The sequence below is a fragment of the Mixophyes fleayi genome, chromosome 12 (genome assembly GCF_038048845.1).
Source record: "Mixophyes fleayi isolate aMixFle1 chromosome 12, aMixFle1.hap1, whole genome shotgun sequence".
Lineage (NCBI taxonomy): Eukaryota > Metazoa > Chordata > Amphibia > Anura > Limnodynastidae > Mixophyes > Mixophyes fleayi.
In genome coordinates, this window is record NC_134413.1 from 41990961 (window position 1) to 42008725 (window position 17765).

Sequence of the window (17765 nt, forward strand, 5' to 3'; positions counted from 1 at the left end):
GTGGCCCCGAAGGAGGGACTGTGCCCCCCGAAGGGCTAAAAGAATTGCCTTCAACTCCAACACGTTTATTGATAAGGCTGATTCCTGAACAGACCAAAGTCCCTGGAGCCGGAGGTGCAGGATTACCGCCCCCCAACCTCTCAGGCTGGCGTCTGTTGTGGCTATGATCCATGACCATGGAACAAAAGACCTGCCCACCGACATGTGATCCTGATTCAGCCACCACTGGAGCGATTCTCTCGCCCCCAGAGACAGCGAGATCCTCTGGAGATCCAAGTGTAGGTGGGGTCCTGACCATTTCTGTAACAGATCCCACTGGAAGCATCTGGAATGAGCCCGACCGAAAGGGATCATTTTGAAGGAGGCCACCATCTTCCCAAGCAGCCGCATACACAAATGAATTGAGGGCTTGGGAGAGGACAAGACCAGAGTTGTTGTAGCCCGGATTGAACTGATCTTCTCCGTAGGCAGGAACACCTTCTGCTGACTGGTATCCATGATAAGCCCCAGGAAGACCATGTGTTGACACGGGACCATTTGGGATTTCTTTAAGTTTATCAGCCACCCATGGCTCTCGAGAATTGCTATGGTGAGTGATAAGTGTTGATGTAAGCAAATTTCTGAGGAGGATTTGCTGAGTAGATCGTCTAAATAAGGGACGACCTGAACTCCCTGTAGGTGAAGACACGCTGCCATCACCGACATGATCTTCGTGAAGACCCTTGGAGCTGTGGAGAGGCCGAAAGGAAGAGCCTGGAACCGATAGTGGGAGTTCCCTACTGTTTACCTCAGAAGGGACTGATGATTGCTCCAAATAGGAATGTGGAGGTATGCATCTTTTGTCTATGGATGCCATAAACTGATCCTTCTCTAGGCCGTTTATCACCGAGCTTAGGGACTCCATTCGAAATTTGTCCACTCGTGAGTGCACATTGAGGCTCTTTAGGTTTAGAATGGGTCGAAATGACCCGTCCTGCTTCTTGACCAGAAAAAGATTTGAATAAAAACCTTTTCTTTTCTGGTAGTCTGGGACCCTGCAGATGACTTTTTGCGAAAGAAAAGAGGCGACACAGGCCTGCATTGCCTGTCTTCTTTGGGGATCTCGGGGTAGCGAGGTTACAAAGAAATGCTGCGGTATTGGTCCCATCAGATCTATCATGTACCCTCTTGAAATAATGCCCCGAATCCAAGGGTCTTGGGATGACGCTGCCCACTGTTCCTGAAAAAGAGACAGACGTCCCCCCACCAGCGCCACCTCTTGGGGAAGAGGGTGGCAGTCAGGACGCAGGCTTCTCCTGAGTCTTGGAGGCCTGGCGCCTAGCTGCAAACGAGGACCTGCCTCTGACAGATGAGCCTCGGGAATTCGGTTGTCTACCCTTAAACGACTGCCCTCTGGGTAAGGATGTACCCCGAAAGGACTGATGAAAGGAACTAAACCGTGGTGTCCGACTTCTACCGGAGAAAACCGGCAAAGAGGTGCTTTTGCCCCCCGTTGCCTGGGAAATCATATTATCTAATTCCGGGCCAAACAGACCTGCTGCCAAAAAAGGAATGGATCCCATAGATTTCTTTGACTCAGAATCCCCTTCCCAGAATTTCAGCCATAGTGTTCTTCTAGCTGAAACAGACGCAGCCTGAATAGAGGAGGACACAGAAGCTGAGCTCTGAGCCGCCTCATAAATATACCCTAACGCCTCCTTTAAATGTAACGCTAGGGTAATCAATTCTGGGTCCTGTAAGATCTTTGCCAGTTGCTCTGCCCATGCTTCCATGGCTTTGGCAACCCAAGCTGAAGCAAACGTGGGTCTAAAGGAAGAACCCGCTGCTACAAATATAGATTTTAACTGGGATTCCACTCTGTGGTCAGTGGTATCTTGCAGAGTTGCTGAGCCCGGGGCCAGAAGGAGAGTATGACGGGCCAAACGGGCTACAGGAGTATCTACTTTCGGAATTTCCTCCCAGCGAGCCACGTCCTCTTCCTGTAACGGATACAGGGAAGAGAACCTCTTTGGAACAGAAAACTTTTTATCAGGCTGTTTCCAGGCTCCCTCAGCAATATCTCTGAGTTCTGTAGAAGGGGGAAAACGAATAACCTACCTTTTGACCTTTTTAAAGAGACTTCTGTCTCTAGGACTAGGATCCTTCATTTCTGGGAGGTCCAACGCTTGCCTCACCGCTAAAACCAAATTGTCAATAAATTGATATTTAGTGACTTCTTCCTGTTCCAAGGATGAAACCTGGTCAGAATCCAAATTTGATTCTGTTTCCTCTTCTAAAAGTCCCTCTGAATCAGAAAGGACCATGAGAGGATTAGTGGATCTGAGACGCTTTCTTCTAGCTGGGGGTTTGGGGATTCAAGCAACTGGTTAAGTTTATCCAAACCCTTGATAAATGCTGAGGACCATGCCGGTTCTGTAGGTACAGGCGGATGGTCCGAAAGCAAAGAGGAAGGTCCTGCTATAGCCGTTTCTGTAGAAACCGTGGCAGCAGGGAGCCCCACAGGTGTAATAGCACTATTAGTCACAGACGCAGCCACACTAGACCACAATTGATTAGATTGGGAAACCATCTGTGCCAAAGAGGAAACCGACTGTGTCAGGGAAGCTACCCAGGCCGGTTCCTCCGTCAGTGGGGCTGGAAGGAGCTGGGTTTGCGCAGAGGGACCTCTCCTTCACAGGCTGAGCAGAGCGCCAACGGGTCTTTCTGCCCATTAGGTAATTTAACTTTACATCTAGAACATGTAAAATATTTTGCCATAGGGCCTTTTCCCTTTTCTGTCATTTTAAAAAGGAAAAGCACACCAAACACACTTAGATAAGAGATATTTTGAGAGAAACAGAGTATACAACAAGTAACAGACTATTGTGTAATAAAAGCTGTACTTGAATGTGTGTAACAATGAAAAGATATATGTGCAATTAAGAAGATTTTTACAATCCTACTAGCTTCCCTACTGTAACCACATAAACAGTCATTAAATGGTTAAAGAAAGGGTTTTGGTACTTAGCCAAAAGGGCCACTCAGGGGAGAAGTCCAACAGCAGTGTCCTGGTGTCTGCTGTCTGCTCCCTTGGAGATAAGTTCCTTCCCGGGCTTCTGTTTGGCGCCAGAGTCCGGACTGTACCATTTGTGCTGAGAGCAGGGGAGCTCTTGTGATAGTTCCCCCTCTGCAGCTTTCTGTCTCTCTTTTTTTTTTTTTTTTTAAAAAGGAACTTTATCGATGTATTTGGCAGAGTTATGGAGGCCTCTTAGAGGTCTCATGCAGCGTTAGTACCACGATGCCCCCTCCTATTCACCTGAGTGGGGATCTTGGTATGGCCCCGTTTTCCCTCCTTCTTTCTGTACCTCCGCGGTCCATTGAAAAAAATCATGGCCGCCGGCGAGGTGATGCGATAGGCAGCGCTCTATGCCTAATGGCAGCGCCGGTTATCGTGGAGCCTCCTAGAGTGACAGCAGGCCTTTTTCTCTCCTCTGAGACCGCTTGTCACTCTATCCTGTGACAGTTAATGCTCTGCCATTGAGAGCAGTCTGCTCTCTCTGACAGAGTCCTGTCACCGCTGCCCAGCTTCTGTGAGTGTGTTCTCTATATATAGAACACACTCCCAGCTCTGCCCTAATACTAACTAAACTGTAAAAATAAAGAAAAAAATTAAGTTAAATATAAAATAAATGAAATAAATTACTAGCTGTTATTAATTAGCCCAACTCCTTTGGGCACCTAGAAAAAACTGAGGAGGAAGAGGCGGGGGGATTGTAGAGGGGAGGGGTCTGTCAGCAGTGCTAAAGATTAACTAGCTAGGTGCCAACTCCCGTGCTCCCCTCCACAACCCATGGTAAGCAGTGTCCCCCAGACTGGATGAAAGAGAAATTATTTTTTTCTGTTTTAACCTTGCTAAAGGAAATGCCTTATTTCTGATTTATATATCCGATACAATGAGCCTTTTTTAGAAAGTCTTTTGTGTATCGTGATGTAGGGAAATGTCTTGTTTGGGGTTTACAACTTTCCCTGGGGAATTCTTTCTTTGGAAGAAATGTGTATTCTGCAACTGTTAGAAGAAAAGACTCATGCTAATCTCATGCTAATTAGACCTTTTGATGTGTGGGGGTCACAGGAAGATGTAATTAGACTTGCTGTCCACTGTAAGATGCAGGATATCACAGCAAGGTTTAAAGATATCACAGATAAGCGTAAATATTGTTAGCTTTGCAATGCATGTAATCCATGTTTGTGTAAACATATGACATCCTGAATTTAAAAATAGCTCAGACTTCAGAAGCCGGCCATAGTGGTACTGATCAAGAGGAGCCGCCGAGGATGTTCCCGGATGGGGGGGGGGACCCCGAGGAAGGCGGTCAACGCAAAAACAAACAACCTCCTCCTACTCTGATCCAGCATGAAGAATACTGCAGCCAGACCCGAAGAGCCCAATTTGAAGTAAGCAGAAATCTATAAAGGGCCTCCTCCATATACCCTCCGAAGATTCGGGAAACCTGCACCGTGGGAGAAACGGGCGTCCCATTTGGAACTACCACTGCATGGTCATGTCAGCCACCTCAACAATAGCAACCCTCGTCTTAAACAGAATCCAGGTCCTGATGACTGCGCCAAGACACCCTGAGATGTATATCAGGTAAATCTACTGCCGGCACAGCGTCTGAAGATCTGCAGAGAGATCCCTTTCCTGGCTGGACTGATGCAACAGAAGTCTACCAAATGGACCAAGGCTGTAATTTAAAGCTCTCTGGTATTCCTGGTCCCGCCCTTTCAGTTGACATATGTCAAGACCATGGCTTTGTCAGACTGAAGGAGAACTGGAACCCGTGAAGAAGTTATTTCTGTCGGCAGCAGCTGTTTTCTGCATAAGGGCCCCCTGTCCGTTCAGCCTACGTTAAGGAATAAAACCAATAGGTGAAGCAAAGAAAAGCAAGCCCAATTCCTTGGGCACTCAACAAACACTGGGGCTACAGGGCATCCCCTCTGCAAACACTTTGCAGAGGGGAGGAGTTCTGTCAGCAAGTATTAAACAAATTAACTTGTTAAGTGCCAACTCCAAGCTCCCCACATACAACCCATGGTAGCAGTGTCCCCCAGATAGGATAAAAGAGAATTATCAATAACTTCCTGATTTTTTTTTTGGGGGGGGGGGGGGGGGGGGTGGGGGGGATCATCATCTTGGTGCATGAAATCAAAATGCAGCCAGAGGCAATACCCAATGTCCCGTAATTGGATGTGGGAGAAATATTATAACATATATATATTTTAGCTATAATCATCAATTTGTTCAGATTATAGAACTGTACGTACATAATTTCCTTACATACAATTCAGTTAAAAAAAAAAAAAACAAACAAACTGAGAAAATGGTACACACTCAACGTTTTAATTTTCAACACAAATAGGCATACCTCTCTTCATCTTCATTCTCACTGAATGCAGTTTTAAAGACATTCAAACGCTCCACGAGTTGCCCACAGTCCTGCTTCAGATCAAAATCGTCACTCTACGAGACAAAGTCAGATTTAGCTCAATTTAAGCAATGTCATATATGTAAAAAATAAAATAAAAAAATAATAAAAAGCACAGAATGCTGCAATACTGAAACAACTTTCTGATCTTTAAAACAGAGTTTGCAAGGAACAATACCATTAATCTTTGCTTAGTTGTGGCTATATAGTAACGTTCTACAAGACTTCTCCGTAAGATAGCTTTACTTGCTTTCTATCTTTCGCCATTATATCTATTTCTATCTATCACTATCTATCTCTCTATATAGTTATATATACACATATACATCGATCTGTGACAAAACAATCTGTTTTTAAGAAAAAAAAAATACTACAAGCCCTGAGAGTACCGTGCTCCTGCTCATATAGAGGATCTTTTTTTCTTTTGGATTCTTCTCTGTGTCAACCAGTGTGCTATCTTGTACAGTAATGAGTGCCAACCATGAGAGGTGTGTGTGTGTATATATATATATATATATATATATATATATATATATATATATATATATATATATATATATATATATTTTTATTCTTTTTTCCTCTTTCCTACCATTGGGGGACACTTCGAGACATTGGGGTATAGTAGGTGGGACTAGGAGTTTAAGCACTTAGACTTGTTTTTCCTTCCCTACAATGCCCCTCCTCTCCTGTAGCCTCAGTTTCTTTTAAGTGCCTAGGTGGTAGGTCACGTTGGTAAAGGCTCCTGCCTATACTGGTGTAGATTATCACGTTTTTCTTATAAATTTTTCTGCAGGTGCAGCGCTGGGATCAATCCTAAGACCCAGAGGGGTGAATAGCCTGTTGGTTCTAGTCACTCTGGGTCCCTACGAAGGTAAGCAGCAGCCTGGCTCACTTACTTGTACACTGTTGCCTGCATTCCTCCCCCAGAAACGAGCAGCAGAGGCCATATCTTCCCTCTGCACCATTACGGCTTTAGGTACCCCATTTAGGAATGGTCACTCGACCGTAGGCACAGATTCATAGTCGCGTGGGAGTGTGCAGCGCCCTCCCTGCGCGACAATCCGACTGGCACGTCCCCCCTTCCCTAGACTACTAGCAGCGGGGGGGGAAAAGAGTAACAATCGCTCTCCTCAGAAGTCGATTCGTTTACTCCAAAGCTCCACACGCTACCTGGGCACATTATTCTAAGCGTGCTGGCATTTCACGCTGACTGCCATACAAAGACATCGGAGGCAGCCATATTTAGGGAGGTCCCTACTTCCTATACTTCATGGAGCGGAAGCAGCCATCTTTGGATTCTGAAACATGGAGATCATCACGCTGTTCCTCTGCTCTGCCTCTTCTCAACTGGTATTGTTGTATTCTAATTGTAATATATAGAAACGATTGTCATACCTTTCAGGCTGTTTTCACAATCAGGACTATTGTTTCAGTGTCTTGGGATTGGTGTACTTTCAAAAATTTACCAAGTATAGAGACTTGGTAAAAAAAAAAATTGTCTTATAGTCAGACTCTAGCTCTCAGACTTATCAAAACTTAGAGAAGACTACATTTCCTTTTTTAAATTGTATTTAATCTGTATACATTTTAAAGATGTCTGAGAAGGGGACGTCTAAAAACAAGAGACCCTCTGGTATGTCTGCGTTGCATTATACATGTGCCAAATGTAATGCCAAATTATCTGTTGGACAGCCTAACCAGGATGCTCGCTGCACAGCTTGCGAAGCCGAGATCCAAGACCGACACGGTCCAGCTCAGGGTGCAGCAGCTATGGAAGAACCACCTTGGGCTAAGTCACTAACAACTGCCATGGCGGAACTCACTCGGGTGATGCTACGGTCCACAGAGGTAAGTGAGGTTCCCGTTTCTCACACTATTATACAATCACTAGCTGTCACAGTCACATCCTCTCAGTTCGAATCAGTTCAGAAAGAGTAACGCTGCTTACAGTATCACACAGGGCCAAGATAATTATTTCTGCTGTGACTCAGGGCCGCGATCATGATTCAGACCATTCCTCAGTAGAGGAAGGTGAATTAGACTTTGATCTACAAGAAGATGACTTATTTAGTTCTGTAGATTTGGCCCCTGCTCATAATATTGATAACCTCATTGTGGGCATCAGACATACTTTAGATTTTGCAGAACCGGAGCCCACGGCCCCATCAGGGTTCTCCTTGTTTATGGTATCCTATGCATGTCAGAGGCCAAAACAAGCAGTTTAAGTCACTTCACCCTCTCCCTTCAGAGGTCTCCCCTAGAGTTGACAGCCCGCAACACGTTTGTCTTCCTCTTCGGCAATTCCCACTCGAGTGGGTTTCACTCAGGGACCCAACTCAATCAGGAGTGCGATCAGGCCCTCCGTTCAGCTTATATTGTGGCAGGCAGTATGTTTAGACCCACGATGGTGGTTGCCTGGGCTAACAAGGCTATTCAGCAATGGGCTGAACAGTTGGGTAAGGGTATTCGAGACAACGTCCCACGTGTGGAAATTCTCTTTGGCCGAGCATCTTCAAGACACTTCTGAATATGTAGGCCAGACAGCCATGGATGCTGTGTCAGTAAATGCCAAATTCTCTGCCCTCATTATAGCAGCTCGTCATACCTTATGGTTACGCTCTTGGATAGCGGACGCTGACTCAAAGTGAGCTTTAGAGGGTTTACCATTTGATGGGGTTACTCTGTTTAGGTCAAAGTTGGAAAAGGTTATTCAGGTGGCTACAGGAGGAAAGTGCAGTGCTCTACCCATGGGCTCCAATAGACCACGTCAGGGGCGGTTTTGGTTATTTCGTTCCTTTGCCCGAGGCTGGGGAACCCAGTCCAGAGGCCAATCGTCTGCCCCCAGGGAAGCATATAGCAGAGGTAGGGGTGCTGTTAGGCGAGTAACTGGGTGATAACCCCACTGCATGACATTCTTTCCCCAGGGGATTCTGTGGTGGGGACACAGCTTCTTCGTTACCAAGGCCAGAGGTGGGCATCCACCACAGATGTTTGGACACAAGGAATTGTGTCTCGGGACTATGTCATAGACCTAGTCCAATTCCCGCAACGGAGGTTCTTCACCATAGCAACCCCCATTTGTCTCCTCAGGCACAGAGCACTTCAGGAGGCAATCCAGAATTTTCTGACAGTTAGGGTTATTGTATCGACACAGTGACTCAGAGTATACTTAACGGAAAACAAGGTCCTCACACTCTTGCGCAAAACCAGGACCATCCTGAGGTAGAGAGAGGTCTCTGTCCTCAGTTGCATGAAATTTCTGGGGACGATCGTGTCAGTGTTCGAGGCAGTGCCTTTTGCACAGTTCCACTCTCGCCCACTTCAACGGGAGATTCTTCTGAAATGGTTAGGTTCCCAGGTGCATTTAGAGAGGCAGATCATCCACCTGTCCCATCCCACTCGCCTTTCCCTCGCGTGGTGGCTATACAAACAAAATCTGGAGAAGGGTCAGTCTCTTAGAGCCTGGACATGGACTTTAGTCACGACAGACCTGTGGAGGTGTGACAAGGTCCCCGAGATTCCAGGGTCTCTGATCCCCCCAGAAGGCCACACTCACAATCAACGTCCTAGAACTCAGAGCGGTGTACAGGACGCTGATGCAGGCACAGAGATTCCTGTCAGGGAAGCCTCTTCAGATTTAGTCAGGCACTGCCACGGCCGTGGCATATCTAAATCGCCAAGGGGAAACTCGCAGTGTAGGGGCCGTGCGGGAGATGGCCAGGATCATGGTATGGGCGGCGGCATATTCCCAATATATCAGCCATTTTCATTCCAGGCATGAAAAATTGGAAGGCCGACTTCCTCTGCAGGCTGAGGGTTCACCCAGGCAAATGGTCTCTCATAAAACACTTCTTTGCTCTCCTAGTGGAACGCTCTGGCATGCCGGAGATCAATCTCATGGCATCCAAGCTAAATTATCAGCTTCCCCGATACGGCTCAAAGTCTCGAGATCCTCAAGCAGAATTCATAGATGCCATGACAGTTCCATGGCACTTCCAGCTAGTGTACCTGTTCCCGCTGATACCCATGCTAACGCAGGATATATTGTGCCCGCAATTCTGGTATCCCCTCATTGGTCACGCAGGGCATGGTTTTCAGACATTTTGAAACGGGCAGCAGCAGCCCCCACTCCCCATCCCTTCCATCTGCCAGTGCGAACAAATCTTCTCGCTCAGGGTCCTCTTCTCTGCCACTATGGATCGTCAAGCTTTGACGGCGTTGCTGTTGAAACCCTAATTCTCAGGGCCAGGGGTTTTTCACTGGAGGTTATTGGTAACTCTATTAGGGCCAGGAAGTTGTCCTCCTCAACCATATATCACAGAGTCTGGAAAGCATACATTCTTTGGTGCGAGTCCCAGGGTCTCCACACATCTAGGTTTAGCCTTCCTCGTCTGCTGGCTTTAATGCAGGCTGGCCTTGATAAGGGGCTCCATCTGGGGTCCCTTAAGGTTCAGGTCTCAGCACTCCCCATTAATCTTCAATGCAAACTAGCAGCATTCAGGGATGTTCAGACCCCCCTTGCAGGGGGTTCTTCATGTGCAGCCCCCCCCCCACCCTTTGTTTACCCAGTGGAGCCTTGGGGTTTCAATTTGGTGCTCAATGCGCTTACTCATACTCCATTTTAACCTCTGGAGTCGGTTGATTTACGCAATCTCACTTGGAAGACGGTGTTCCTTTTAGCTATCTCATAGAGTTTCAGAATTGGCAGCATTTTGCTGTAACTCTCCCTTCTTAATTTTCCACGAGGATAGAGTGGTCCTTGGCACCAAGTCCTCCTTTGTTCCGAAGGTGGTGTCCAGGTTCCACTTAAAGAGATTGTGGTTCCTGCTTTCCGCCCTTCGTCCTCTCCTTCTAGTGATAAGTTTCGGTTGCTGGACATGGTTCATGCTCTTCAATGTTATGTTGACTGCACGGCCTCTGTCCGTAAGATAGAAGACCTTTTTGTTCTTTATGATGCACAGAAGCAGGGTTGGCCGGCTTCTAAGCAGTCTCTTGCCTGCTGGATGAGGTCCACTATTACATTGGCTTATGTTCCAGCGTCTCTACCTGTCCCAGTATCGTTAAAGGCTCACTCTACCAGAGCTGTTGGTACATCTTGGGCGGCCCTTTATGGGGCTTCGGCGGAGCAGCTATGTAAAGCGGCAACATGGTCATCTGTCCATACCTTTTGAAAAAATTCTACAGGTTGCAGGGCTTTGCATCCGCGGATGCGAGCTTTGGATGCAAAGTGTTGCATGCAGTCGTTCCAGAGCATTCCCTCCCCTAGAGGCAGCTTTGGTATGTCTCCAATGTCTCGCAGTGTCCCCCAATGGTACACTACGAAACACTGGGAACATACCAAAGATTTTTACTCCATTGGGGGACACTGCGCACCCTCCCTTGCTCTGTAAATAGTTCTGTTTGAATTCTATGGTTATAAAAAAATAGGGCTCCTCTTTTTCAAACGCTTGGTTACTCAAAACTGAGGCTACAGGAGACAAGGGGCATAGTAGGGGATGAAAAACAAATCTAAGTGCCTAAACTCCTAGTCCCGCCTACTATACCCTAAAGTCTCGCAGTGCCCCCCGATGGAGTAAGAGAAATCGATTTTACGGTGAGTAAAAGTCATCTTATACACATACATATAGACACACATACAATATATACATACATACACACATATATACATACACACACACATACTTCCTTCCACCATAAAATAAAAAATCTGATGAATGAAGAACTAGAAAAGCATGCTGCTAAATTTTGCAATGATCTTCCTTTGACACTAACGACTTGCCCTACAAGTACATTCCAGCATCAAGCCTGAAAATTAACAATAAATAGTCATGTGGACCAATTCCACAGAATTTTACATACATTGTTAAGCACAGTAAGCAAAGCCTGCACCAGACCACTGCTGCACATTTCATAAGGAGAGATGGTATTTTCGTCCTTCAGTAGCACAATTAAGTTTTCCAGAGCGGTTTTCATTAGATCTCTCCAAGTATTCTCTCCTTCAATGCACTGCAAGAGATGAGAAACAAATAAGTACAGAACACAATAACTTGATCCCCAGATGTACTATATGACAGAGCAAAAAAAAAAATTTCCAAAGATCTGCAACTTGCCTGGGATTGTGACAACAACCGGCTATCTGAAGATTATGGGAGATTTAATAAGGTGTTGGATGCAGACACCAGTAACAGTTCAAGCTAATTTTTCCAACACAAAAGTAAAACCAGAAATTATACAGAAAAGTAAAAACAAATCCCCAATACATTAAGGTGTAAAAACACATTCTCCGAAGTGTATGCACTGACCTGTCTGTTTGTGTGAAGCTCCCAAGAAGACTCCAGCTGCGTAGCAATATTTCTAAGTGTAACCACCACACCACGTGGCATGCTCTCCACTGCCTTGAAATGATCATCGTACAAGTCCCTTGCCATTGTCCGCACCTGACAAACAAAAACAATCAGGAGGTGGCAGAAGGTCAGTTATATTCATTCACTACAGTTGTTGTTAATATGCATCCAATACCTTTTGCTTGGTTTTCTCCAATTTGGACTTGAGCTTTCTACCTCTCTTCCCTGTCCAGCCAGTAACAAACTCTGACCCTGAAACACAAAGGTATTGGACAAAGTTTTAGAAAAAGTGTAAGGGGGGTATTCAATTGTTGCTTTTAACGCGCTAAAACAAAAAAAAAAACGAGCGCTCGAAAAATATTACAGTTTATATGGTAATATGCGCGTAAATACCGTTAATACGGTAGTTTACTCGCTGAATTTCATCTCGCAGCTCCCTAGCGAGTAATTACCGTATTAACGCTAATATTTTTAGAGCGCTCGATTGGGAGCGTTAACGGCAACAATTGAATACCCCCCTAAGATTCCAAGATGAGTTGGAGATTGAAAAAAAAATATTTATTCTAGTTACTGTTTATTTTTCTATAATATTTTCTTAGGGTATTCTGCATGTGTGTATTAACAGTAGTGTGAGCAACCCTCATGAACAAACTATCAAAAAACTGAAAAACTTGCTATTCAAAACTTTCACTTACCCAGTGAAGTCTCTGCAGTGAATGAGTGCTTGGTTCCCCGGTTTGACTCAAACACAAAGCCTGGAAGGTCCTCTTTTAGTATGGTTGCCTGTTGACCATCAGAGTTGTGGATGGCAATCTCTCCGTCTTTCAAGCAAGTGAGGGACCAGTTGCCCACAGTCAGCTTACCTGGCCCAGGAATAGACAAGATGGGCTGGCTGGAAGTAGAGGGTTTGACCTGGCTCCGTGCTCTCTGCAGCTTCTCTAGAAACTCACTTCTGCTTTCTGTGCACAGGGTAAACAAGGAAAGGGAAGTTATGGACTGTGGAAGTACACAACACAAACAAATAATATAGAAGCAAGCCCTCCTCAAAGATTAAGTTCCACTTCTCACTTACCTGAGCTGTCAGAACCTCCTTCGGGACTCCCACTTGAGTACATGGTTGCTAATTTGCCATCTAAAATAAAGCGGAACCATCCATTGCTGCCATTGGAGAGCTCGAGTGCCGCAGCATCACTCCAAATATACAAACAATCCCGTCCTCTGATAACAGACCAGTCCCTCCAGTGGTATGGTCTACCCTGCTGCAGTTCTTTGGCATCGTCCTGTGGCTCATCCTCCTAGAAATCAGAAGCATTGTTAGGCTTGCCACCATTGCAGTACAACTGTATAGATTAAAAAAAGGACAATAGGTAACGCTATCCTCCAAAACAGACCCAAGTCTTAAAAATCACAGAATATAAAATGAACATATAACCAACAGCCTCAAACAAAGCCCATATGATAGAACTCAATCTTGAAATTTCAGCACCCAATTAACAACTTATCTAACCTTCTCTGGTTTGGGTTCTTCCTCATTCTCATCATCAGAGGTAGGTCCAGCTAGAGTTGACACTTTACTTATAACACCCAGTCTTGCTAACTGGTCCAGGAAGAGGTCATCCCCTTTATCTACAAGATCCCGGATAATCTGCAATGCTAGAAGGTGACCATCATCATCATCCTAAAACAAAGAACAATGTCAGTTAGAAACAAAATGCCTCCAATCACTTAATATCTCACCTATTGGGATTACTGTGCCTTCCTAATGATAAATATGAAAGCATACATAGATTTAAAGAAATGAGAAGTGCAAGAACTCACCTCCTGATCCAGAACTGTAGCAGTTATCTCCACAAGGACTGTGGGTAGATTGTGTCCTGCATCTGAGTCGCATACCTCTTTAAGCAACGCTTCAGAGCAGAAATGGATCATCTTCCGGATAAGAGCAAGGCTGGCTTTCCTATAATTTGAAATGGATATAAGAGCAAGAAAAAGATCTTACTAACATACATTATTTCATTGAGAAAAAATATTTACTAATGAGTAAATGACAAAAAAAAAAAAAAATGTCTGGAAAACACTGTCAGTCAAACACTAACAAATGAAAGGATAGAAATAAAGAAAAAAAATTATATTCATCAAATTAAGAGAGCTAGAAAGCAAGAGCAAAGCATGTGTACAAATGGAATTATGAAAGGCAGAAAAGCAGGTATCAGTCTTGCCATTTTACGTAGCAAAGTGAAATTCTGTAACAAAGGAGTTACCTCTCCTAAAGCTGGAAAACAGGGTCATTGATAGAAACAAAAAGGTTACAAGGTCAATAAAAAGAATGGAATGCACATTGATGGAGCAGATAAACTGCTTATAAGCTGCACCTGATTGATGGGAGCATGGTCTGCTGAAAAGTCTGGGCAAAAACGGGCAGCAGCCTCTTCAAGTAAATCGGAGCCATTTCTGGATCCCCCTTTGGCTCATTGCACTCTTCTTCTTCCCGATTAGAGTCTTTTTTCTTCTTTTCATCTCCCTTATTCACTGGGCACATCCAGTCACCTGAAACACCAAAGTAAGGTTTGTGAGACCCAGTTTCAGCACAATCCTGAATGAATACAAATTTGTAACGTAATGAATTAAACATTGCCCAGGTGAGCAAGAGGATTGATTTGCATGGACTTCAGGCCTGTGCAGTCATCCTGCGAAGAAGCTCTCAAATATATCTGCCAATCTACAAAATCGATAATGTTGCTGAAATATCAACTTTCACCAGACCTGGAGACTGTAAGATGGCGACCACCTCGCTGTGTCCACGCTCCCTAGCCTTGTCCAGTGGAGTTTTCCCATCCTCATCACGCAGGTCTGGGTTGGCTCCATGGCGCAGAAGGGTCTGGAAGTGAAATCACATTTTATAATAAATAAATATATATATATATATATATATATATATATATATATATATATATATATATAATAAAGACACATATCAACATGATAAATGTAAAATATCTTCAGAATTTCAAGCTATCATGCGGGTTCTGCAAAGGTCACAGTACCACCACCTACCCGCTTAAACTAACCAATGACAATTTTATATGTCCATGGACTTGGGCCTCCTTTCAGGTGCTGTTTTTAAGTGATTTAACAATGGCATTTGATTTGGTAAACAACAACCTTCTTCTTGATAAACTACACTCCCTTAGCTTTTTGCAAATATAACAGCATGGGTTAAAAGCTATCAAATAGGAAACAGACTGTAAATTTCAACTCCAACATCTGATTATTTTTTTTTGTTAGCAATTGACATGCTTGTCTCTGATATACTCATTTATTACAGTGCCAGAACTGCGACGGACATAACACAACTTTTGCTATGGACTTTGGAAATATTTAGTCCTGGCAAACCAAGAACAGAATTCTTCTTAACACTAACAAGTCATACTATATGCTCTTTAGCTCGCATGCCAAGCTAAAGAAGAATCTCAATATCCCAAAAATAGCCTGTCCTGGTGCCTGTAGAACATCAGATCCTTTAAATATCTAGGTTTCACTCTTTACAAATCACGTGATTTTGACCTGTATAATCACAAGTTTATCTATGCCTGTAAATGCAAAGTTAATGTGTACAGAACTAGCTATATCCGTACTCTCTCGCCTTTGCCATCTGTCACACAAGGCTTCCTGCTCCTTGTCCTTGTATTCTACTTTTGTTTATTTTTATATTTTGTACAAACTGTGTAAATCTGTTTTACTTGTTGACTCGCTGATATAGACACCAAAGCTTCTCCAAAAGGCCGCCCCCCGATACTCATAGGGGAGGTAAGGACCGCCTTGCTGGAAGAAAAAATTCTCCAGGAAACCATACAAGTCCAAGACCACTTTCTACATTGCTATAAGATTTGCAAACCATTTCTTCAGTACCACTATCTGACTAAAGACCACCATTATAGACTTTGTAACTTTATTTATAGACTATTGAACACATGATTTCACCCTATGAGGGCACTACTTATACAGGATACCTCATTTTTATGGGTTTTTTATGTGTTTTTGTATAACATCTATCTAGCATTCCTATACTCCACAAGTGATTTATTTCATGTGTACCTATATTTTTATGTACTAGACACTGCTCATTTTTGTACATTTGTATTTATCTACAGCTAAACATTTTGTAGTAGAATATCATATATATTCCAATGTCTTGCAGTGTCCCCCAATGAAGTCAGAGAAATTGATTTTACGGTGAGTAAAAATCTACTATTTCATTTGGAAGTCGCCTTTGTAAGCAGTTAAACTACATTTTTAGAACAAATTCTTTAAATCTTCACAAAATGAACCATTAACTTGCTATTTGTAAATCTATACACATATCATTCATACAGAAAAATGCCATTTATGACATTGGTCACTAATAGATAAGATTTGTATTCCCTTTTTCTTGCATTATGCTCAGTTCTCCAGATTAATCTGGCAGCTGCTGCTTTGTGGCTGCCCTGGAAAGGTTTCCTAAAGCCATGTGACGGAGCGGTCCCATTTCCGTATGATGGGCTCAAGCAAATGTTGAATTTGTATCACTTTCATAACTTCCTACCTTTGCCACCTGAGGTCGTCCAAAGCAAGCAGCGTAATGTAGAGAAGATGACCTCTGACCCCTGTTAACATCAGCACCTCGCTCACATAGGAACTCCACCTAAAAGAGGCCCCACATTGTTACTAGTAGTTAAACAACTTCACTCCCTCTATTAACTGTACAGAAAAACGACTCACCATTTCCTGAGTGCCAAAAGCAGAGGCCCAATTCAAAAGGGTCTGACCAACGTCATCCATGAAATTTACTTCAAATGCTGGAGAATAAAAAAATAAATAAAAAAAAAATGAAATCATAAATAGCCACATTAAATAAGTCAATTTATTCTAGTTGTCAAATTAGCAATTCCTGCCACAACACTTTACACATCTGTTGAGCTTCAAAACGCATTTAGTATGTTCTACTGGCTATTTTATATGCCCAGATTTGTTATTACAAAAATAATCATTATTGCCAAAGTCAGACTCATAAATAGAGTAAACTAAGCAGGTTGCATCTTTCTTTATATTTCTGTGGCTTCTAGAAACTGTTAACAGAACTCTTGGCTAAGTGGTTAGCACTTGTGCCTTACAGCACTGGGGTCATGAGTTCAATTCCCGAACATGGCCTTATCTGTGAGGAGCTTGTATGTTCTCCCCGTGTTTGCGTGGGTTTCCTCCGGGTGCTCTGGTTTCCTCCCACACTCCAAAAAACATACTAGTAGGTTAATTGGCTGCTAACAAATTGACCCTAGTCTGTGTATTTGTCTGTCTCTGTGTGTGTGTGTGTGTGTGTGTGTGTGTGTGTGTGTGTGTGTGTGTGTGTGTGTGTCTGTGTATGATAGGGAATTTAGACTGTAAGCCCCAATGGGGCAGGGACTGATGTAAGCGAGTTCTCTGTACAGCGCTGCGGAATTAGTGGCGCTATATAAATAAGAATAATAATAATAATAATAATAATAATAATAATAATAATAATAATAATAATAATAGTGTGCACATTAATTAGCGTGCCCCTGGTACAAGTCCTCAGGTCTTTTAACACTTACCTCCTGTGTCAATGGCATCTATCAGTGCATCTGTGTCCTTACTACGGATACAGTCAATCAGCTGCCGGTGGGAGCGTTCTCCAGAGCTGTCTAGTCGCCTCAGCCCAGGGATGCGGCCAGTGGATCCAGCACTAGATTTGGGTAAAGCCTTGCGGCCTTCAAACAGTAGCACCAACAGCAAGTCTACAAGACGCATGGTATCCAGGACACAACGCTCATCGCCCTGCAAAGCACTCTCCATCGAGTCCAATAATTCTGCACGCAACAAATCCTGTTAGAAAAAATTAATCCCATTTACAATCGATAAAATTTTAGAATTCCAGAAACTTAGATCTAAGTGCTTCTCA

General features: G+C 43.9%; 1 protein-coding gene across 3 annotated transcripts in view; it reads right to left on the bottom strand.

Moving 5' to 3' along the window:
• HECTD1 (HECT domain E3 ubiquitin protein ligase 1) overlaps positions 1-17765 on the bottom strand; it is a 77459-nt gene that overhangs the window by 40599 nt on the left and 19095 nt on the right. For all 3 annotated transcript variants that reach the window (XM_075192223.1, XM_075192222.1, XM_075192221.1), the window contains exons 6-18: positions 17419-17689; positions 16571-16647; positions 16395-16493; positions 14576-14690; positions 14185-14359; positions 13631-13769; positions 13320-13490; positions 12885-13107; positions 12508-12771; positions 11988-12064; positions 11771-11905; positions 11328-11474; positions 5406-5500 (exon numbers count right to left, since the gene is read on the bottom strand). In XM_075192223.1, coding sequence (XP_075048324.1) covers positions 5406-5500; positions 11328-11474; positions 11771-11905; positions 11988-12064; positions 12508-12771; positions 12885-13107; positions 13320-13490; positions 13631-13769; positions 14185-14359; positions 14576-14690; positions 16395-16493; positions 16571-16647; positions 17419-17689 — 1988 coding nt within the window. The remainder of the gene's footprint in view (positions 1-5405; positions 5501-11327; positions 11475-11770; positions 11906-11987; positions 12065-12507; positions 12772-12884; positions 13108-13319; positions 13491-13630; positions 13770-14184; positions 14360-14575; positions 14691-16394; positions 16494-16570; positions 16648-17418; positions 17690-17765) is intronic.